The following is a 23,213-nucleotide window of genomic DNA, read 5'->3' on the forward strand; positions in this document are numbered from 1 at the left end:
CCTAGAGACACGTGAAGAAACTGCGCTTGTCTTTTGGTCGTGGACTGGGTGACACAGATGTGGGTGAGACCCGTGGGGAGGAGACAATGGCAGCTTTTATCTTGATTTTGATTTTGCTCTTTTCCTTTCTGACCTGTCTGGTTGTTTCTGACCCTTTTCTGTGGGTCCCCACTGGAAGATGCTTTAGACTTGTGGCAGGCTTTGGGGCCTTGCTCTGGGCCAATCCCATTTGGATGGAGTTTTACCCACAAGGGGACAGATGACTTTGGGTGCTTCATTTAGAAACTAGACTCTTTGTCTCCTGTATTGTTTCCTAATTGTATTAAAGTTCCTTCCCATTAAAGTCTCATATGTTTTGTGTTGATGCGGCGGATGGCAGAACCCTATATAGAATAGGCAGGTTTGCGGGGTTTGGGCTGCCCCTCTCCCTGCCCTGTAACATGAGGAAGAAGGCAAGGGACGTTACAACCATGCTGTGCTGTATGAGAACCAAACAGAACCAAACAGAAAAGAACCAAACAGAAAAAAAAACTTTTCACGAGTTACTGAGTATGAGAGAGTCAACATGAATGCGAGAACACTGAACTGGAACTTTTCATCAACAGTTGAAAAAAATGATGAGGACCAAAGGATCGAACAAGATGGCATCAAACCAGAAGATAAAGCTCATAAGGGCGCCACTAAAATTCAGGCGAGGGCCTCCCCGGTGGCGCAGCGGTTGAGCACTGGGTTGCGAAGCTGCCTGCAGCCTCTGCAGCGCTGGTTCAATCCCCGGCTGCTCCCTGGCCACTGGAGGAGGGTCCCGCATGGTGCGCAGACCTCTGCCGCCCGCTGCTCCCCTCAGCAGTGTACCTTGGTCCTTCTGCCTGCTCTGCTCCCCGCTCTGGCTCTGGTGAATTCTCTCACCCTCCCGCGCTTCTGACTGTACCCAGTGCTTGCATAAATAAATAAATTAAATAAATCTTTTTAAAAAATAAAAAAATAATAATAATAAAAAAATAAAATTCAGGCGCGCTTCCGTGGACATATAACAAGGAAAAAGCTCAAAGGAGAGAAGAGTGATGCCCAAACCGCTGAGGCTGAAGCCAATGAGAAGAAGGATGAAGCCCCCCTTGCTGACCGGGTGGAGAAGAAAGAGGATGGCCCAGCAACCATTGAAGCGGCCCCAGTGGCGGGCCCCAAGTCCGAGGAGAAGGGCAAAGCAGGCGAAACGCCCTCCAAGGAGAAGAAAGTGGAGGGAGCTCCTGATGCTGCCGCAGAGAAGGCGGCCCCCCAGGCTGCTGCCCCTTCAGAGGAGAAGGCCGGCTCTGCTGAGACAGACAGTGCCACTAAAGCTTCCACTGACAACTCGCCGTCCTCCAAGGCCGAAGATGCCCCCACCAAGGAAGAACCTAAACAAGCCGATGTGCCTGCTGCTGTCACTGCTGCTGCTGCTGCCGCAGGAGCGGAGGAGAAGATAGATGCTGTAGGTGAAACCAAACCTAAGGAAAGTGCCTGGCAGGATTGTAACAGGGTGGTCCCCAGGAAAGGGGGAGGTTCCCTGCCCCACCCAAGAGAGGGTGGAGCTGAGCAGGGAGAGGAGAAGCTGCAGAAGAGACTGAGGAAGGAAGCAGGATGGAGCCAGGAGACCTGGAGGAGGCACATGGAGCCTAGAGACACATAAAGAAACTGCGCTTGTCTTTTGGTCGTGGCCTGGGTAACACAGATGTGGGTGAGACCCGTGGGGAGGTGACAATGGCAGCTTTTATCTTGATGTTGATTTTGCTCTTTTCCTTCTGGGTTTGTCTGGTTGTTTCTGACCCTTTTCTGTGGGTCCCCATTGGAAGGTGCTTTAGACTTGTGGCAGGCTTTGGGGCCTTGCTCTGGGCCATTCCCATATGGATGGACTTTTACCCACGAGAGGAAGGGTAACTTTGGGTGCTTCATTTAGAAACTAGACTCTTTGCCTTTCCTGTATTGTTTCCTAGTTTTATTAAAGTTCCTTCCCATTAAAGTCTCATATGTTTTGTGTTGATGCGGCGGATGGCAGAACCCATTTAGAATAGGCAGGTTTGCGGGGTTTGGGCTGCCCCTCTCCCTGTCCTATAACAGGATGAGGGTGAAGGAGAAGATCGTGCGGCGGACCAAGAACATGCCTGAATTTTAAGAAATGGCTTTCCACATCCCTCCCCTCCCCTCTCCTGATCCCTGTCTCCCCACCCTCTTCTCAACTCCACTCTGAAGTTTCCCTTCCTGTCCTGCTCACGTCTGTGAGTCTGTCCCCTCCCACCCACTAGCCCTCTTTCTCTCTGTGTGACAAACATTTAAAAAAAAAAAAATGCAGGAAAGATCCCATGTCAAACAGTGTGGCTTAAACATTTTTGTTTCTTGGTGTTGTTATGGCAAGTTTTTGGTAATGATGATCCAATCATTTGGGGAAATTCTTGCACTGTATCCAAGTTTTTTGATCTGGTGCATGTGGCCCTGTGGAGTCCACTTTCCTCTCTATCTCTCTCTGTTCCAAGTGTATGTGCAATGTTCTGTTCATCTGAGGAGCCCAAAATATCAAGTGAATTCAAAACCATTTTTCTTTTCCTCCTTTTCCATGTGATGGAATGAACAAAAAGGAAAAAAATTCAAAAAATCCAGTTTGTTTTAAAAATAAATAAATACATAAATAAATAAAGCAAATGTGCCAATTAGCGTAACTTGGGGCTCTGAGCCTCCTTTTTCAATCTGAATATTAATAAATCATGAGAGTAATCAAAAAAAATTAAAAAAATAAAATGACCAGCCTTACCACAATTAAAACATTTTTTTATAGTTGTCTGTTGAATAGACGCTGCAGCCATCGAGGCCACAAATGCCTGATATTTTACACTGCCCACATCTCGGCACACACACAAGTATTCCAAGGTGTTAGTGGTGTCCCAAATGGGATGTATGGCATCCTGACAATCTTTGTTAGCATTATCATATGCTAACTGTATTAACAGTCTGTTTTGTATATCAGGATCACCAACTTGCTTTTGAAGGGCATCTTCTAGACGTGAGAGAAAATCAGCAGATGACTCATCTCTTTTTTGTAATATTTTAGTATAACTAGGTGCAGCCGGGCCAGAGTTAATTCAAGTCCAGGCTGCAAGAGCAGCATCCCGAGTTTGTTTGAGAGACAATTGTGAAGCAGTATTAATTTGATAATCAATGAACAAAGCGGGCCCAGTTCCAGCTATAATATCAATGTTAATATGAGCCGTTTGCGGATCTCTAGCATTTTCTCAGGCAGTGGCATGAGCCTCCTCAGCAAACCACATTTTCCAATGCATATATTGGGCCAGGGAAAGAGTAGTTTTACAAACCAAATGCCAATCATGGGCAATCCATTATTCTTAGTCAGACCAGCTAGAAAGCATTTCCACACAGTACGGAGATGTCGGCCCATACAAGTAAACACTCTTTTTAAAGTCTCTCATAATTGATATTGGTAATCCTTCATATACAGATGCATTATTGTCACCCATCATTACTACTGGAAAAGACACGTAATATTCATGACTGGCCTTTTATGGCCTTTTCCATGGGAGAGCGATTTTGTTTCCACGGGTCATCTCTTTTATATACAATTTGGGTGTATATACAATTTGGGTGTCGGTCGGTCAGATTGCTATCTGTAACAGGACTGACCACTTTCTTTGTAATTGTTATTGTTGCTTCATTTTCCTTTTGTTCCTTTTTTGAACCCCATCCTTCACCCTTAAGATCTAATGCAATATTATCTTCCATGAGGACAACAGAACTTTCTGATAATTCAGATTCCTCCTGCTCAGTGTCAGGTAAAGGCACATCCTCAGGGCGTATTTTATGGGACCCTGCTGTTTTCATTTCCTCCTCCTCCTGAAGAGGGGCGGAGGGCCTGATTTGAAGCCCACAGGAATCTGAAGCCCCTAAAGTAAACTCTCTTAAATTCTCTACAGCTGGTTTTAAGTCCTGAGTGCTGTTTATGACCCTGCTTAAAGGGAGACTGTAACATTGAATATCGCTCCTCTGGTGACATGTTTGAGAAAGGTTTGGCAGGATTATTAATGGGAGCCATAGCAAAAGGCTGAACCCCTTGTTCACTCTTATTAGATTTTTGCAAAGGAACATCATCATCACCATCTTTTAAAGATTGCTGAACAGCTTGAGCTGCATCACAATCTTTCAAAGATTGCTGGACAGCTTGAGCTGCCTTAGCCAGAGTGTCATCATCAAGTTCATACTCATGCAAAGATTCCTGTGATGTTTGAACCAAAGTAACCATGTCTGGACAGATTTTTCCATCAACAGCCAACATAGCTACTCTAAGCATAGCTCACATAGACCAAAACTTTATCCGCTCTCCCTGCTTATGTTTCCGAACCATCGTCTCTCGGACCCGGTCCCATGTTTCTATATCAAAAGCACCAGTATCAGGAAACCAAGGATTATATTCAGTAACAACATACAAACAGTCAAGAATTTGAGTGAGTGAGACTTTTGCCCCGTTTTCAGCTAATAAATGTTTCAACATATAAGCAAAAGTAGAAAGACGAGAAGAATGCCCCATGCTGTGATTTTCCCCTTGTTTACTCACCACCTTTTGTAAACTTCCACCCTCCGCCATTGTCATCGTGTCACTTTTAGTGGGAGGTCCCCTTCAGGTCCCTGTTTGGGCGCCACTTGTGGACTTCTAGTGAGTCCTGGACCTGGAACACGACTGTGAGGGAAATCAGACACAGGTGATTGTCATGTCCAGCATGCAGTGAATCTTTACTGTCTTAGTGCTCATTTTATACTTTCTCAGAGTGCATTAGGCATAACACCAAAGCGTACCATATAGTGACAACTTAAATGATTAACTATTTTACTTTGCTACTGATATCTGCCTACTCCCAACTTTTAAGTGTCAGGTGGTCAGCTCCTATATGTAATCTGATGGCTCATTAGCTAGAACAGAGGAGTTTTGCTCCTAATTGGTTTTTGGCTGTGGAGATACTGAGGCATGACTCTATGCAGGTCACTTTCTGGGCACTCAACACCAGGTCTGCTCACTCAGAGGTTTTCCTCCAAAATGCATATGTTTTCACATGCCTTAGAGACTCAGGTCAAGGCCCTTCTGCTCACTGCGCAGGGTCTCTCCCAACACATGAAGTGCTTTTTTCACTTAATTTTATTTTATAATAAAATAATAGTTGTTACCCATTAAATTGATCACTAATATCCTTGAAACATGAGGCTAGAGACATACTGTTAGGCTCTATCCCCAAGCATTTCTCACTTGTTCCCAGAGGAGTAATTTCTCTGAATGTGGAGTTTGGGGGAAGGCAGTATACAGCTCAACCCAGGTGCTTCTGGACACTTTCCCAGCCCTAGCCACCTGTAGAAAGGATGGGTCGGGATGCTCCCTGCCTACCAGGAAGGGGCTGGCCCTGTAAGGTTAGCAGGTTCCCACTGGGCAGTTTCTGTTCTGGTTTCAGTACCTATCCCCTCTGATTGGTGGCAGTGGCATACTCAGCATTAATATTCTTTTTTTTTTTTTTATATATATATTTTTTTTTTTTTTTCTTTTTCGAGTCAGGGTCTCGCTATGTTGCCCAGGCTGGAGTGCAGTGGCTATTCACAGGCGCGATCCCACTACTGATCAGCACGGGAGTTTTGACCTGCTCCGTTTCCGACCTGGGCCGGTTCACCCCTCCTTAGGCAACCTGGTGGTCCCCCGCTCCCGGGAGGTCACCATATTGATGTCGAACTTAGTGCGGACACCCGATCGGCATAGCGCACTGCAGCCCAGAACTCCTGGACTCAAGCGATCCTCCTGCCTCTGCCTCCCGAGTAGCTGGGACTACAGGCGCGCGCCACCACGCCCGGCAGCATTAATATTCTTAATACCACTCTTGCCTTTGCTTGATTTGTTGTGTCACAGACCTGGTGGGTAGTCTTATGTTTGAGGGGAAAATATATTTGGAGGTTAGGGGCGCCAACCCCCTGCTCAGTCTTTTGGTTCCCCAGAACTTGATTACTAATTAATAGTCTGCTGTAGATTGAAGGACAACATTAACATAAACAATCAATTCAGCATTTACTGACAACAAAGGTGATATTTTTCTTTCTTTTTTTTTTTTTAAGATTATTTATGCATACAAGAGCTGGAGTACAGGCCAGAGATGTGAGGGGTGAGAGGATTCACCAGAGACAGAGTGGGGAGCAGAACAGGCAGACTGACCAAAATACACTGCTGTGGGGAGCAGTGGGTAAGACATGTTTTGTCATGTGGTTTCTCCCTGGCCAGCCCGGGATGGAATAGCAGAGGCTATGGATCGCTTCATAGAGCGGTGCATAACCCTTTGCGCCACCAGGGAGGCCCAAAGGTGATATTTTTCTCTTCATTTAGCAGTCTCCTTAGTCTTCTCAATTTCAAACTTTGGAAGGGAAAGTGTTACTCTTTAACCTGCTGTTATGGACTACAAGCATGGGCACCAACAGTCATATATTGAAGCCCTACCCCCTGATGTGATGGCATTTGGAAACAGGGTTCTTTGAGGAGGTTATTAGATTTAGACAAGGGAATGAGGGTGGGACCCCATCATTGGATTAGTGTCCTTATGGAAGTAAAAGAAACCAGAGGTCTCTCACTGTCTGCCATGTGAGGCCACAAGGTGGCTGTCTGCAAGGAAGAAGGCACTTATGGGGACACTGAATCAGCTAGCACCTCAATCTTGGATTTCTTAGCCTTCAGAGTTGTGTGAAATAAGTTTCTCTTGTTTTTCACCCAGTCTACAGTACTTTGTTAAGGCAGTATACCAAGTGTGACACCTGCTACACCCCAGCATTTAACAATGTTAGAAGATGCCAGAAAGTGAAGTATATCAAATGTTACCATCTGATATACCATCAAGAGGGTTGTTAGAGATGCAGGAGGAACAGATTCTCCAGGTGGGCACAGAGAAATGGGAATTGTACATTTTCCAGAAATGGGGCTGACGTAAAAAGGAGAGGAGGGAGACCTGTATTCCAAGCGATGTGAGCATGTGTGGGTTGCCAGTAAATAGCCCGCTAAGAATAGGTTAGGAAGTGCAATTTTCTCTCTCTCTGTTAGCCTACAAGATGGCCTGGGTTGCTTACAATGAAAACACCCAACAGCCTCTCATGGAGTCCCCCTCTTAAGTACCTCAGGTTGTTGGGCCTGCTCCTCCTGGTGCTACTACACTTGGTGTCACTAAGGGTGACACCATACAAGATGGTCAGTTCTAAACACTCTGACCTCTGCTTCATCAGCGTGTGCAAGACGCCAGAAGAGCAGAATCAGGGAAGTTGCCAAGGGAGGGCAGAGGGTTCTATCAGGGAATCGAGTTCCAGTCGGGCCGCTGCATTCCAAAATTTGCTACCCCAAGGCCGTGCGATCTGGCCTCAATTTCCCCCCCAAGATTTTGAGGGAGGCCCAGAAGACAGATGGCTTGGGTTTGAAGGCAGACTGCACCAGTGCATTACGGTGCGACCTTGGGCAGGTTACTTAATCCCTGGGCCTTGGTCTTCCTCTCTATGCGGCACTGTTTTGAGGGGTAAAGTGCAGGCTCAGTCTTTCGCTCCGCGCCATAACTCGCAAAGGGAGCGGGCGATCCCCAAGCTCCGGCCGACGCCCCCACTCCCGCCGCAGGGGAGCAGACGGCCTGTCGCGACAGCGGCGGTGCATTGTGGGGCTTGTAGTGTGGGGCTGGGGGCGGGTGGGCGCGGCCGCGGCAGTCGCAGCGGGGCCATCTTCGGCGGGCGGGCCGGCCGGCTCGGCCAGTGCAGCCGGCGTCCACGTTCCTCGCCCGGCCCGATGGCGCCGCGGCCGCTGGTCCCCTTGGTGCTGGCGCTGGGCGGCGCCGCGGCCGTGCTCGGCTCGGCGCTCTTCATTCTCTGGAAGACCTACTTCGGCCGCGGACGGGAGCGGCGCTGGGAGCGGGGCGAGGCCTGGTGGGGCGTGGAGCCTGCGCGCCTCCCGGAGTGGGATGAGTGGGAGGTAAGTGCCGAGCCTGGGCCTGCGCCTCCGCGCGAGCGCCCGGAGGGCTTGACCGCGGGCGCCTAGATCGGGGGACTTAGCCTCGCGGTGGGCGTGCGGCGGGGCAGTGATGAGCTGGGGAACCGAGGGCCAGGTGGGCGCTTGGGTCGGTGGGTGGCGCCGCCCCGCGTCGCCGCGGTCCTCGGGCTCCCTCCCGGGGGTGGGAGTCAGGAGGCGCGACCCCGCGCCGCTGCCGAGCCCGCGCCGGATCCAGCCCGCGCCCGTCCAGCGCCTGCGCAGTGCGCGCGGCGGGCGGCCCGGGGGATGCCGGGAAAGGTCGCGAACTCCGCCCCTTTGGCTTCCCGCAGCCCCGCGGCGCGTGGCGGGGTGGTCTCTGGCGTCCTGGAACTGGGGGGGATTGACAGTTTCAGGAGTCCGAGGCCCCGCGAGGGAAATAATTTGCCAGCGCTCATTCCGAGAAAACCTGAACAGCGGTGTTTAGGATTGAGAACTCCAAAGGCAGCGCTCATCCTACTGCCCCAAGCGTGCCTGCCTACCTGGGACGGGTGGAGGGCGGGGTCGGTACCTTGGGGCCTGGAGGATGTGGGCCACAGCCTGACCCGTGCCCCGCAGCCCCAGGACGAGGAGGACGAGGAGCCGGCGCTGGAGGAGCTGGAGCAGCGCGAGGTGCTGGTGCTGGGGCTGGATGGTTCAGGGAAGAGCACGTTCCTGAGAGTGCTGTCCGGGAAGCCGCCGCTGGAAGGCCACATTCCCACCTGGGGCTTCAACTCGGTGCGGCTGCCCACCAAGGACTTCGAGGTGGACCTGCTAGAGAGTGAGCAGATCGCCCCCCGCCCCATAACACACATACACACACACACACACACACACTCACTCTCACTCCATTCTCCCTGTCATCTCAGTTGCACCCAAACCCCAATTGATTCCCTGGGGGTGGCTCCAAAATGCTCACCTGAACCGGACTTGCTTGTGTATGAAATGCTTCCCATGCTTTTCCAGGCACAGAGTACAGTCCAGTCTCTCTCCTGACATATAGGGCCCATCATGATGAGGCATCTTCAGTTTGGTCACCTGCCCCACATCCCTGCAGTAGCCAATGTGCTTACCAACCCACATGCTAACAGCATGACAAGCACTTGCCAGGCATTGCTTAATAAAATTTTCCCAAAAGTTCTTAAAACCAGAAACAGTCATCCTCACTGTATACATGAGAAAACAGAGGCACAAAGGTGTAGCAAGTTAAATAATATATCCAAGTTCATCTAGCATATCAGTCTGCTAGTAAAGATGGCCGTTAGTAAGCAGCATACTATATTACTTTTTTATGAAGGGTATTTGCCGTTTTCATCTGCCCTTTGCACACACTGTTCACTCCATCTTGAGAGCCCTTCCCTTACAAACTGACACTTATCCTTCAAGATTTATGTCAAATGTGATATCCCTGTGAGATTTTCTGCCACTGCCCCCCACTATCACCGCATCTCCCCAGGCTATGTTACTGGTTTCTCTGCATTATTTGGTACATAAAGCCTATGTCCCTGACTGGAGCCCAGCCAGAGCTGGTATCTAAGAGCAGCCCGCTGCGCTCAGCCCTGAGCTCAGGAACTGGGAAGACGCTAGTGGAGAGGGTATTGAGAGGGCAGCAGTACTTAACCACCTGTGCCCAGTCGCAGACTCTGTAGGAAGGTGGGCTTCCTACTGGCCAAAGGACTTGGACCATGGGTTTGCTTTAGAGCCAAGGGTGGAATCAGACCAAGGATCTAGCTGTTGCCTGAGTGGCTCAGATCTTCTGGTCTCAGGCACTTGCTTGCTGACCTGTCTGGCTACATCTGTCCTTCCTGATTGTAGCAAACATTGATTCAGTCCTTTCAGCAAGCTTTCCCAGGCTCCCTTTCTTGTGCCAGGGGCACTTGAGCCCTCTCTGTCTGACGGAGACTGACTATACCCTCCCTCCCCCAACCCTGAGAAAAGAGTTACTGGTGTCTGACCAATAACAATCCAGGCCCAATAGGATCACTCCGCCTAAAATCAAACCCAGATCTCCCAGCCGAGTCCTGGGGCTTTCCTCCCACAACTCTTACTTTGCTGTGGTCTTCCACAATACCTAGCTGAACCCAGCCGAGGGCCTTATAGGTTGTTAATGACCCTTCCCTTCCCACCACCTCCAGTATCCATTTTATTAGCTAGTTCTGTCACCTTCAGCCTCCAATTGATTTCACATCTGTCCATGTCTCCCCACTTCGCCACCTACATGGTCTAAGCCACTGTTACCTCAATACTGCAACACACTCCTCACTGCTTTTCCCACATCCACTTTTGTACCCAGTGTCAGCCAGAGGTGTTGCTCAGAAACCCTGTATCAGATCAGGTCACTCTCGCTTCCAACTCCTAAGGGGCTCCCCAAAGCCTCATTGTGGCCTTAAAGGCCCTGTGTGGTATAGCCATTGGCCAGCCTTGCCCATCAAGCTTCCCTCTCTCTCCATCTGGGCTACCTCAGCCACCCTGGCCACTTTCTGTTTCTCAGACTCTTCCATCTGCTGGTGATGTTTTGCTCTGCCCTGTCCATGGTAGAGCCTTGTCACCCCAGACTCAGCTCCATTCCATGCCCCTCCCCCCCATTGCTTTCTCATACTTTCTGTTTTATTTCCATCCTTTCTGAAATGTGTTGATGTATTATTGCTGTGTATGTTCTGGTGACGGAGGGAGCTCCTTGAGGGCAGGGCTCCTGCCTGCCTTGCTTACCTCTGTATCCCCAGCACCCAGATCAGCGCTTGGCACCTAGTAAGCACTCAGTAAATACCTGTTGAGTGCCTGCTATGTGCCAGGCATTGTGCTGAGGGCTTTGGGGGGATCCAGAGGTAGATGGCTCTAGCTCTCAAAGAGCTTAGAGCCTGCAAATATCAGAAGTATAGCCAGAAACACCGGGATGCAGGGTGACCAATGGGGACTGTACACAGGGACAGAGAGGAACAGGTTGGGGGCACTGTAAAAGCAGGCATGTGGTGTAAGAGTGAGTATGGTGCTTCCATGGAAAGAAAGTGGGGTGACCCAGTTACATGAGAAAAACTAAATGGAGAATGGCGGTGCACAGGCTGACAGGGCTTCCTGACCACAGCCACCACTGATCCAGAGTTGGTTAGGAATAGGCAGGAGGCAAGGCCCAGGAGGAAGAACCAGAGAGTACTGCTTATTGACCACCTGCCATATGCCAGTCCTATGAAAGGTTCATTGCATATGGGACCTTTGGGTTTTGCTGCAGCCTAGTAGATAAGCAGTGGAGCTGATGTTGGAAGGGAGCAACATGCCCTGGGACATGCAGGTCAGGGCTAGAGCTAAACCAGATTTGATTGGCTCTGGAATCTGTGGTCCTTCCCTTGTCGGGGCTGGCAGAGCCTTGGGAAGCCGGAAGTGGGTGAGGTTGGGGCTCCATGTAGAGAACCAGGACCAGGGAGGCTCTGAACCGGCCCCTGGCCTCTCCTCAGTCGGTGGCAGCCAGAACCTGCGCTTCTACTGGAAGGAGTTTGTGAATGAAGTGGACGTGCTGGTGTTCATGGTGGATTCGGCTGACCGACTGCGGCTGCCCTGGGCCCGGCAAGAGCTTCACAAGCTGCTGGACAAGGACCCTGACCTGCCTGTCGTTGTGGTGGCCAACAAGCAGGTGAGGGGCACTGGAAAGGGATTCAGGCCCAGGTCCATGTTGGAACCTTTGGCTTATATACTACCCCCAACCTCTTTTACCTATGCTCTTTCTCATCCCTCTCCTCTCTCTGCTTTCCACTTTGCCTCCCTGCCATCTTTCATCCTGGTGGAATGAGAAAAATCACTAAGTACACAGTATATACAAGGTGTGGTTTGAATGACATTCTCTGTTATGCTTCCATTGACCCTGCAAGGTACGGGATACTACTTCCATTTTACAGGTGGGAAGTTGCAAACTCAGAAAGCTTTTGTAATCTCCCCCAATTGTACACCTTGAATCCTTGAATGTAGTGGAATTGGGATATCGAACTCCAAACCTATGTCTTTTCTACTCTGCTCTGGCCTCATGACTTCTGGCTTAAGTGACTAGGAAGTGATGAAGTTGAACAGACTAAATAAGAACTAAAATTTATTTTGTGCTTACAGTGTGCAGGCACAATGCTGAGCACCTGACAGTCATGGCCTTGCTTTCATCCTACTGAAAACCCACCATCAGCTTTGCTGTTACCCCTAAACTTTTGCCCAGATTTGGGCTCATGTGACAAAGCTAGGACTTGAATTCAGATCTTCCAAGTGCCCACTCTTTACCATTCTGCTATACCGCTTCCGGGTGCCAGGGAGCAACCTTCATCCTTGCAGACCTAGTGTGGTATCCTCAATACCAGGGGAAACTGCCACAGTCCACAAGCTGCCGTGTATCCTCCAGCCTCTGCCTGTGTCGCTGAGAGCTGCATGTTTCCTTGCTGCCTCAGATCCTGCAGTCTATCAGGAAATACCTGACCTTGTATAAGTAGGTGAACATCTGTCTCTGTTTATGCCTGTTGTCCCTATGTAACTAATAGTAGTGTCCACCTTGATTTCAGAAGTACCCAGTTTGGACAGTGAATAACTATCATTTATAATGATTGTGAACCTACGGGAGACAATATCTAAAGCCCCAGCATTCAGTGCATTGCTTCAAGAAGAATCATTTTAACTTCAGGTTAGGGTTGAAGTAAAAATGTACCATCACAGCTATGCACTGTGGTGGCCTCTTTTTCTCCCTAGCCAGTGTCTAGGAATCTGGGGGAGTAAGGCCTTTGTCTGGATGTGACCCTGCTGTAAGATCTTTCCGCTGTTGAAACTTCCACCTATGAAACTGATCTAGGATTCCTAAAATCATCATGACCTTGGTCATCAGACCAACCTGAATCTGAAACCTAGATGTTCCACTTAGCACTGAGTCCTTGGGTGAATCACTTCCCTCCCTAAACCAGTTTCCTCAGTTAAATGCCGATTGTGAGAATTAAAATACTAGGCACCTGTCACAATACTTGCCTTAGCAGAAGTGCTGTTTCTCACCACATTGGCCGGTGACAAAGTGAATAAAAGAGAGGCAGAGATAATACCAGAGGGCCCAGAAGCCAGTTCTAGGGACATAGGCCAGTTTTTGCCCTGGGGGAGCAGAAGAGTGGTTTTGTGGATGACTTGGGTGGGTGTTTGGGAAACACTGTCAACTCGATTCCAAATGGCTTCTGTTCCGCCCCAGGACCTGAGCGAGGCCATGAGTATGGTGGAGCTGCAGCAGGAGCTAGGCCTGCAGGCCATCGATAGCCAGCGAGAGGTTTTCCTTCTGGCGGCTAGTGTCGCCCCTGCAGGACCTGGCTTTGAAAACCCCGGCACCGTGCACATCTGGAGACTACTCCTGGAGCTTCTCTCCTAGGCAGCGCCTACCTGCTCACCCCAGCCCTGGGAACCCCAGTTCAGCTGCTCCTGCTTCTTTATGGCCTGGGCCTGGGGCAGGCGCCCCAGGCAGCATTCCCTTCTCCCCTCCTTTCCCCCCTTAAGACAGTGCCTGGGCCAGGCAGAGAATTGCACCAAAGCCCTCCTACTTAGGAGAGTGGCCCTCAGGTTGAAGCAGTAGTGGGTGAGGCCGATAGTGGGAGAAGGTGGTTGTCTAGGTCATTCCAACTAGAACTGGGTCCAGCTTTTGTCCCTGAAGGCATCCTCTGACCTGAACCATGAGCTTTCAGTGTGTTCCATTCTCCCCTCCCTGCAGGTGCTGGTGGTTGAGGACCAGTGTAGCTATCAGAAGTTTTCCCACGCTAGACTGTCCCCTCATCATGACTCCTTACACAGGCAGGTTCTGGACTCCCTGTCTGCATCATCCTACTGCCCCACCTCTGCCCAACTAGCTCGTGGCCTTGTGCAGTCTCTGCCTTGCTGGCTGCAGGGCCAGCACTTTTAAAGGGAGGTGATATCCAGGTCTTTTCTACCTTGGGGAAATGTATTTTCCAGCCCTAGGACATTGGTGAAGGAGCAAGGAGCTTTCTGAAGATCTCCCTGCTTCCCCTAAACCCCATCCTGGCTGGCCAGCCTCTCTTACCTACAGAATAAGTGGTATTCAACCCCTAATCAGAAAAAAAAAAAAACTGGACTTTTTCCTCTCTAATCTGTAGACAGAAACTGCTGCTATTGCTCTAACTGTGCCAGTGCCCGTGTTTACATTAGTCTGGGGAAGGAAAGAGCCATGTCCCTGGGAAGAACATCGTCCACCAGAGCAGGGTGTCGGCCTCAGACCTGCTTTCTGATTATTTATCAAGGGAACAGACCAGAGTTTTAGGCTCTGTTTCTAGGTGCTGTAACCAAAACCCTAGGTGATTGTTATGGGAAATTTGGATCTTTGAGAAAAATAACTGGAATCACGAATGACAGTGTAACCTACAGGTATCAATGGAGATGGAGCTCTGACTTCCCTCACCCACCTATAACTGGTACCGTGATACTTCTCACTGATGTCGAAGGGACACAAGTCTCTTGTGTAGAGGTAACAAACAACTCTGGGAGGGGACATTTCAACCGTGAATCCAGCTACAAAGAAATGGGATTTACAGTCCAGCCAACAGGATGTCCTTGGGTCCATCACTCAGCCTTTCTGGACCCGTAGGTTCCCCAGCTAAAGCAAAGTTGGATGGAGAGTCTGGTATTCTCTCCAGACTGCCTTCCACGATTCTCTTGTTTCCAGTCATCAGCCAGTGTGAAGACTGTCTGTGTTGACTCTTCTCTTTAGTACAGGCAAAAGAAGGGGCCTTTTGTCTATCAGGAGCCACTGAATAATGAGCAGGCACAAATGGACTTTATACAGAAGAGATCTTCAACTCATTTTGCCTTTTAATTGAGAATAGAGATTCTGTGCCTTCATTTCATTTGACATTGACTGTACTTCAGTTCTAGGCTGTGACTGCGCTAGCAGAGGTTCGGGGTGGGGATTGGGCTGGGAAGCTTCTGGACTTGAGAAGTGAGCACAGACGTGGGAAGAAAAGCCTGCTGAGCTCTTGGGCTGCAGAGATAGGAATGGAATCCAGTTCTTTGAATGCTGATGAAACTTATGCATTAAGAAGTGATTTTTCTGCTTTTATTTAAAATATTTAAGGAATGACATGGAGTTTAGAATAACCTTTGAAACTGCTGCCAACTTTTCATTTTGCCATTGGAAGGTCAAGAAACGTGACTTCTTTGTCCTACAAACTCCATCCTATTCTCCAGTGCTTGAAACAGCACTGTCGAGGGAGGCCCTTCATTCTAATTAAGATCTGCCTTTGACCTATTAAGTATTATGATGTAGTACAATTTTAAAGACCCCAGTGATGGGAAGGTGAACTTGAATAGAGTTTAAGTATACCTACTAGAGGAACTTTTAAAAACCACTCTCAGAGTTGACAGGTCCCAGTGGCTCATGGGAAACACCTGCCACTGAAGGTGTGGAAGATCGCGCACCATCCCTCCAACACTTAACTTGTGCAAGAGCATAGGCCTTCTGTTGGCCTGTGGAGTGCCTCACCAGGTTTGTGGCTGACAGCTGCAGTCCTCTGTGGGGACTGCTGGCCCATTCTCCACACAGAGTGCCAAACAGTGCCCATCTGCTCTGGTTTCTGCCAGGACTAGACTGGCCAAGCCTGTGCGGGGGTGGGGGTGAGGTGGGGGTGGGAGGGGGGTTAGGGGAGGAGGTTGTGGGGTTGGGGGGCTGGTAAGAACAGCTCACCACTTGCCTTGTGCTACTCTTACCCAGTTGCTCCTAGCCCAGATCACCTGCCTTGGGAACCAGTCCCATGTCCTGGACCTGTACATCACAGATTGCGGTCCCTCAGCTGGCCTGGGTAAACCTCTGTTATCCCCACTACGCTCGACTCCCCAGCTTCCTAGTCAAGTTTGGTCACAGGGAGTGAATGTGAGAGCAGAGGTAGCACTGACCATACAGTGTCCATGCCAAAGGGAAGCCTTCACCCCTACTTGAATTTGTACCTGCACTGGAAATATTCTCGAGAGTTAAGTGAAACCCAAGCTTCCGGTTTTCCCATCTCTGACCTATTGTCATTCCTTTTGAGGAGAGGCTAGCTGGGCCCAGAGTTTGGACATGTAGATAGTCTGGGCAAGAGAGCTTTTAAGTTTAAGATTGCTGGCCCTGAACTGACTGCCCACCTGCCCAGAACTGCAGGTGTTGGGCTTGTGCTGACACACTGGTATCCAGCTCTAAGGACCAGGGAGGAGGTAAAGTTGGTCCATCTCAGCCTCCTGGTCCTTTCAGAGAGGTGCTGATGAAAATCTTTACCCTGACCATCTGCCTGGATGAAACACCAGATTCTCCAAAAAATGTTTCCACTTGCCTTTGAAAAACATCGTATTCTTGTGCTAGTTTAGGAGCAACTGCCAGCATTTTGAACCAGCTGCTAACTTCTGTGGTGTCATATAGCTGCCTCAGACCTCAGAGAGTCTTGAGTGGTCGGCCCCTGATTGGCTGGCTGTTCACATCCTCAAAGCCCTTTCTAGTCACTGTGGAAAAGGGGATCTTCAACTCTTCCTCATCTGCTGCCTCCATTAGATGGGCCCGTTGAGGCCCAAGGAGAGGATTCCATCAAAGATCTGGAAGTAAAGGGACCTGCTTCTCAGCCTATGCCCTGTGAAGCTAGGCCTCAGGGTTACCTTGGAACCAGCTTTGTAAAACAATGTCAGTGGCTATTTGAGGTAAACAATAAATGCCAAAAACTCTGATGTGGCTTCAACTGATTTTGAAATGTGTTGGGTGCTTACAGTCTCAGTAAAGGGGAGCTGTGGAGGGTGATCCCAGATCATCTGACACACAATGCCAGACAGCAGGTCCCAGTCCCATGGCCCTTGGGTCCACAGTGTGGGGTGGTAAGAAGCAATGGTTTTGGCCTAACCAGTAGCTTAGGGGGGAGATAGCCAAACTATTCTCCCATGCACCTCCTAACCAGCTATCAGAATGAGGGCGCAGAACCATGTGTCCGCTGTTCATAAGCACTCCCCCAGCACTTGGTTAGGCCCAGCTCTAGTTCCAGACAAGGCCCTGCACCAAAACCCAGTCTTACAGGGGGTGCCAAGCTGATGAAGAGGCAGTTATGACTGAGAGAGAAACTGCCACAGGAATTCTGGGGCATGGGGTCTACTGGACACACAGCCAAGGGCTAGGGGAGAGGTATGGAAGGCTTAAAGGTGGTACTTGAAGAGGACAGCCTAGTCAAAGGCCTCAATTTGGAAGGTAGCAAAGGACAAAAGCATCAAGGCCACCTAAGACAGGCCCTTGGAGCCTTGCAGCTAGATCCCAAGCCTGTGCTGTAGTGCTTACACTGGTTTCTGGGGCCCTCACAGCCCTTCCTGTTTCCAGCTGCCTTGATGGTGTCAGTTGATAGGCTGCCTTCAGAGGCCAAAGGAGAGGATGACAAGCTAAAGCCTAGGATTAGCTGTTGAGACATGACTTCAAAACCCACATTGATTGCTCTCAATTTCCTTACCTTTGGTGAGATTAAAATCACACACAGCATAGGATTTTCCATAAAGTGACCTATATAAAAACACTAAATCCTTTGAAGGGCAATAAGGAAAAACAGATTTTAGGTGCTTCTAGAATAAATGATGAAAACAAGGCTTTATATTCCGAGGACACAGCATCAATACTTACAAAATGCCCAGGATCCACCCTCCCTTTGATCCTCTTCACATTTAACACCCAAGCTGGTAGGCCTGCCACAGAGCATGGCCTCCAGTATAGGGTATTCAGTGGTCTACTATATGGTCTCAGGAAGCAGGTCTGGGGCCTCAAGCTCCCTTCAAGACAAAGCCAACAACAGCCACATGAAAATGAGCAGCAAAGGGATGAAGGCAGACTGGGAGGGAGGGGCCATACAGCTCCTCACCCTCTGGCAATGAAAGCCCAGCTGGCCTCAGGTAAAGTAGCACTTGGCAGGGCAGGCCCTTCCAGGCAGCCCACGGTTCCTGGTAGGCTTCCATGGAAGGGTTGACACTGCAGGAAACCAAGGCAGAGCAATGGAAGCAGAACGAGGGAGAGGAAGGCTGTGCCTAGGAAGGCATGTGAATGCAGTACAGTCAAGGGCTGGCTGCACTCCCTGCCCTGGTCAAGTGGCTTTTTTTTTAAAGATTTTTTTATTTATGTAAGAATTGGGGTACAGGCCAGAGGTGTGGGAGGGTTAGAGAATTCACCAGACAGAGCAGGTAGCAGAACAGGCAGGTAGACTAAAGACACTGCTGAGGGGAGTAGAGGGGAAGGCAAGAGAGGTCTGTTGCACCATGTGGGTATCTCCCTGGCCAGCCGGGAATTGAACTCGCGCTGCAGAGGCTGCGAGCTTCATAGTGCTGTGCTCAACCCACTGCACCCCGGTGGGGTCATAAAAGCCCAGTCAAGGGCTTTTATGGGGCAGCCCCAAGGCTTGGCTGAAGGAACAAATACAAAACCACCTGAGAAGTAAAAGAGCCTTGTTTTATTATGTACAGACTGTAGTCAAAACAAACCACCCACCCTGAAACAGCAGCTTTTCCCAGAGCCCCCAGGTTATAAATTGGAGCCTGTGAGAGTCAGCTCATTTCCCAGAGAGGGGAAAATGTGTCTATCTTTTGGTTTCATAGGGTTTGGCCAGCCTCATCTGTAACCACACACTCTTCCTTGCCTTAAACCCTGTCTCCAGCTTCATGGGTCCAAGAGGAGGCCTCGGTCTGGGAAGGCATAAACCAGTCACTCCACCTCCATCTTATTCTTCTGCAAGGAATCCACAAAGGTTTGCCACTCTGCCGGGTAAAAACGTTTATAGACGTTGATCTTATTCCGAATCTGTTTGGGGGTATCTTGATAGTAATTCTTCTCATCTCGTGCCATAGCCTAAGAAGGAAAGGAAGAAAGGGCCATTTGAGGAGGGCTGAGTAGACAAAGGTTCAAATTCCACCTTTGCCTGAGCTGGGCAAGTCCCTCACCTCAAAAACAATAGTGTATATGGAGGGCCTCCCCGGTGGTGCAGCGGTTGAGCACTGGGTTGCGAAGCTGCCCGCAGCCTCTGCAGCACCGGTTCAATCCCCGGCTGCTCCCCGGCCACCGGAGGAGGGTCCCACATGGCGCGCAGACCTCGCCTGCCGCCCGCTGCTCCCCTCAGCAGTGTACCTCGGTCCTTCTGCCTGCTCTGCTCCCCACTCTGGCTCTGGTGAATTTTTTTTTTTAATATTTTTTTTAAAAAGATTAATTTATTTATTTATACATACAAGCACTGGGTACAGTCAGAAGCGCGGGAGGGTGAGAGAATTTCTGGTGAATTCTTTCACCCTCCCGCACTTCTGACTGTACCCAGTGCTTGTATAAATAAATAAATAAATCTTAAAAAAAATAGTGTATTTGGGGAAATAGAAGCAAATGTCTCACAGACGAGGGAGGAGGTGGGGCCAACTGTGCAGCTCATGCTCCTCCCATAGTCCTCTATGGGGGTCCAGTATAGCCAGATCTCTCTCTTTTTAAAGAGAAGTCAGAAATACGTACTTCTATTTGAAATCTCCCATAACTACAATGGCAACTAGTACAAGTTCTTTAAAAACACCATGCAAGCAAAACACCATTATCTCTGGGATATGACCCACAGGCTACCCAGCCCATCCTAGCTGTGAGCATTCTGACCATGGGATCCATTTCCAAGTCTCTTTCTCCCTTTGTTTCCACTCAGTCTCAGGAAACACTCTAGGCAAGCGGATCAGACCCCAGTGATCCAGGCCACCTTCCCAAAGAGCCCAAGTGGTTCTTCCTATTGGACCTGAGCCACTCACCTTATAATCCTCTCCATGGTTCTCTACCATGTATCGGACATAGTCAATGAGGTCCCGAGACAGTGTATTGTCTTTCTTTTCTGGGAGGCTGGCTTCTGCCTCCAGGTCTGAGATGAGAAAAACCAGGAGACAGGAGGTGAGGCTTGGCTTCCTGCACTACTTGAGCTGCCCTGTCACACCTTCACCCAGTCCCAAGCCACGAGAGTTGCCACCTCAGCCACCTGATGAGTTTTGCCTTTTCATCCCCAAATTCAGTGCTAGAACCTTCCTCGTCAGCCTCTCAAGCCCCAAGCTCTGCCTATTGCACAATCAGCATCTACCTGAAAGGCAAGTCATCTCTCTTTGGGCCTCAGCTGGGTAAAAGGCAGACACCAAACTTATCTCTACCTAGAACCAAGTGCTGGAGACAGGGAGATGAAGATACACTGCACAGAGGGTAGGGATCCCTTCCAGCTCTGAAACTCCTGGAGCTCTTTTCTGGAAGTGTTGTAACAATAACACTTGAGATGGAAAGGTCTGATAAATGAGAACTAGAGCTTCAGAACCAGGGCCTAGGCATCTCACTGTTCCATGTGAGAGAAGCAGCCAAGCTATGGAACCAAAAAAATAGCTTCACTCTTCCCCATTTCTCATCTATGAAGGGAGAAAAATAGCTACCTCACAGAAAAGACAGTCCAATTTTATCCAGGCAATAAGTGCTAAAAAACTGCTTTACAATCAAAACTACCTTTGACTTGGTTGCCAGGGCTTGGGGAGAGAAGTCTGGAGTTGTTTAATGGGTACAGAGTTTTAGATTTGTAAGATGAAAAGTTCTAGGCATCTGTCGCATGATAATGTGATTATACTAATATTACTGAGCTATTTAAAATGTATACATTAGAAATGACGGGCCTCCCTGGTGGTGCAAGGGGTTAAGCACCGCACTATGAAGCAACCCGCAGCCTCTGCAGCAAGAGTTCAATCCCCAGCCAGCCAGGGAGAAACCACATGGCGAAGCAGACCTCTCCTGACTCGCCCGCTGCTCCCCTCGGCAGTGTGTTTCATCAGCCTGCCTGCTCTGTTCCCCACTCTGTCTCTGGTGAATCTTGCACCCCCCTTCCCCCCGCCCCGCCCTGCATCTCTGGCCTGTATCCCAACTCTTATATGCATAAATAAATCGATCTTAAAAAAAAAATTACAAAACAAATCCAAGAGGAAGGGCCTCCCCGGTGGCGCAGGGGTTGTCTTAGCACTATCAAGCTATCACCAGACACTGTGGCATAAGTTCGATCCCCTTTAATCCCTTTCGATCCCCAGCCAGGGAGCTACCCACATAGCACAGTGGACCTCTCCTGTCTCACCTGCTGCTCCCCTCAGCAGTGTATTTCAGTAGATCCACCTGTTCTGCTCCCCACTCTGTCTCTGGTGAATCCTCTCACCACCCCGCACCTATGGCCTACACTCCCATTCTTGTATGTGTAAGTAAATAAATCTTTTTTGAAACAAAAAATCTCAGAGAAAGAATGGGTGGAGAGTTTACTCTCTTCTGTTAAGAGTCAGAATATACATTAAATTGATTTGTCAGTGGGAAGATTAACTGACATAACCTCTAAAAAATCCATTCATCTTTAAATTCATGAGAAAGTGAATGCATGCTGTACTGTGTTATGTGTACTGTGTTCTATCTTTTTAGGCACCTGGCTAGATCCTTACTGATTATCACTAACCTCACTCCAAACACCTAATCAGTCTAATCAGTAGACTGAAAATGTCCCAGTTGGGGACATGGTCCTAACTCTGTGAGCCCTGAACCAACTCACTTCTTCCCTCCAAACCTTGGTTTCTCTGTTGAACAAGGATATCTGAGGGCCTTTCCAGCACAGACCCTGCAGGGCAGTGACACAGAGAAGTGTGGCCCATACCCACCATTTAGCACATAAGGCTTCCGCACAAGCACTTTAGGTCCCTCCTTTATGTCCACTTCCATGGCCTTCACCTGCAGAGAACAGAACCTGTGAGACCAGTAGACGAAGGATCCTGGATGAAGGAAAAAGCTAAAGGCTCCTTTCCATCCCAACACACTGCATTAGTCATAAGAATGCCTGCCCAAGGTCAGGCAGGAATAAGTGAGGCATTAATCGTTCCCAAAAAGAGACAGGTGAGCAATCCTTCTGTGCCCTACAAAATGGGCATAATACCACTTTTCTGTTTCACTTCATGTGCTAAGTGAAATAACACACATAAAAGCAATTTACAAGAAGGAGATGTCAGTTTGGAGATCAGCTTCGCATTTGTTCAGGAGATAATAGTGTCATTCTCCTCAGGCAAGAAGAAGTAAAAATAAGCCTGGCTTAAAGTCCTGTGAAAAATTCAACCAACAAACCGATTACAGGCTATTTATGAACATTTACAATATCCTAAGCCATCACTGGTAATTTAGTAGTGGACAAAACACCAAGTCCTTGGCCCAAAGGAGATTATGTTGGGGAAAAGAAACGCAGACAACATGTAACAGGTAAGTATGTAAAACACCAGGTATTTACAAGTGCTACACATTAAAATAACTCAAAGAGGAGGTTTCTGAGTCAAGGATACTGTTTTTGAAAAGCGGTCTAGAAAAAGGCTTATTCAGGAGAAACTGGATCCCAGGAGGCTTCAGACCAAGGATGACTGGGTGACGGGAGTGGGGGGTGCGAGTGGGGGTGTGGCAAAGTGTAAGGAAAATTGAGATCCCAAACTCTAGGGAGTCCTTAGTAAAGAGCCCTATACAGGTTGATTTCAGAGGGAAAAGATGAATGGGGAGTGGACTCTAACCCAGGTCCACGGTGTGTAGGGCAGCGTGACGTAGGAAACAGTGGCTCAAGTTCTGAAACCTAGCTAAGAATGGCGGGGGGAAGAAAGCAAGGATTTGGGCCCTGACAGGTCAATACCTTTCTCTTACGAAGGGGCACCGCCCTGTTGGGGTCCATGGCCAAGCCCATCTCGGCCAAGTTCTGACGCACGGATTTGGAGTGGTCCCAGGCATGTCGGATGTGGGAACTACGGGCAAAGACAAGGAGCCTGAGGAACCGCCACCCCGCTGGCCGCCCGGCGGAGGAACACACCAGCCTCCAAAACCCTGGACCTCTCACCACTCGATCCGCGGTGCGGCCTTTCGTCGAGCGTTCCGGTTCAGACGCTTCCGGTTAACATTGTAACCGAACTTCTGCCTCCGGGTCTTCCCCTTGGCCTTGGGCATCGCGTGGACCACGGCACCGGCAACTCAGACTCGATGCCTCTTGCTCACAGCACCTCGTGTGGCAGATTCCTTCCGGCCGTGCGCCTGGGAAGGCTTGGGAGGATTTCTGGGAAGTGTAGTTCTCCCAGTAGCGGTACCAAGCTGGGTACTACGACTCCCAGAATGCAATGAGCGATTGCGCGTGCGTACGACGCTCAACAAACT

General features: G+C 49.5%; 3 protein-coding genes across 3 annotated transcripts; 2 read left to right on the forward strand and 1 right to left on the reverse strand.

The window, feature by feature from the left end:
* Positions 1-565: 565 nt before the first annotated feature.
* Positions 566-2,265, forward strand: LOC311176721 (uncharacterized protein; the record flags this gene model as incomplete). Its single annotated transcript, XM_084242369.1, has 3 exons — positions 566-691; positions 1,010-1,501; positions 2,092-2,265. 3 exons carry the CDS (start codon positions 566-568, stop codon positions 2,137-2,139), a joined length of 666 nt encoding a protein of 221 aa, XP_084098495.1. The 3' UTR covers positions 2,140-2,265.
* A 5,551-nt stretch (positions 2,266-7,816) lies between these two features.
* On the forward strand, positions 7,817-13,436 carry ARL10 (ARF like GTPase 10; the record flags this gene model as incomplete). The annotated part of the gene is made up of 4 exons (XM_084243328.1): positions 7,817-7,999; positions 8,612-8,813; positions 11,482-11,657; positions 13,227-13,436. The coding sequence occupies 4 exons, from the start codon at positions 7,817-7,819 to the stop codon at positions 13,398-13,400; spliced, it is 735 nt and encodes a 244-aa protein (XP_084099454.1). The 3' UTR covers positions 13,401-13,436.
* A 5,286-nt stretch (positions 13,437-18,722) lies between these two features.
* On the reverse strand, positions 18,723-23,009 carry NOP16 (NOP16 nucleolar protein; the record flags this gene model as incomplete). The annotated part of the gene is made up of 5 exons (XM_084244312.1): positions 18,723-18,866; positions 19,793-19,899; positions 21,698-21,767; positions 22,702-22,810; positions 22,903-23,009. 5 exons carry the CDS (start codon positions 23,007-23,009, stop codon positions 18,723-18,725), a joined length of 537 nt encoding a protein of 178 aa, XP_084100438.1.
* Positions 23,010-23,213: the final 204 nt, after the last annotated feature.

Source organism: Talpa europaea, assembly GCF_964194135.1.
Source record: "Talpa europaea genome assembly, chromosome: 9".
NCBI classification, from domain to species: domain Eukaryota; kingdom Metazoa; phylum Chordata; class Mammalia; order Eulipotyphla; family Talpidae; genus Talpa; species Talpa europaea.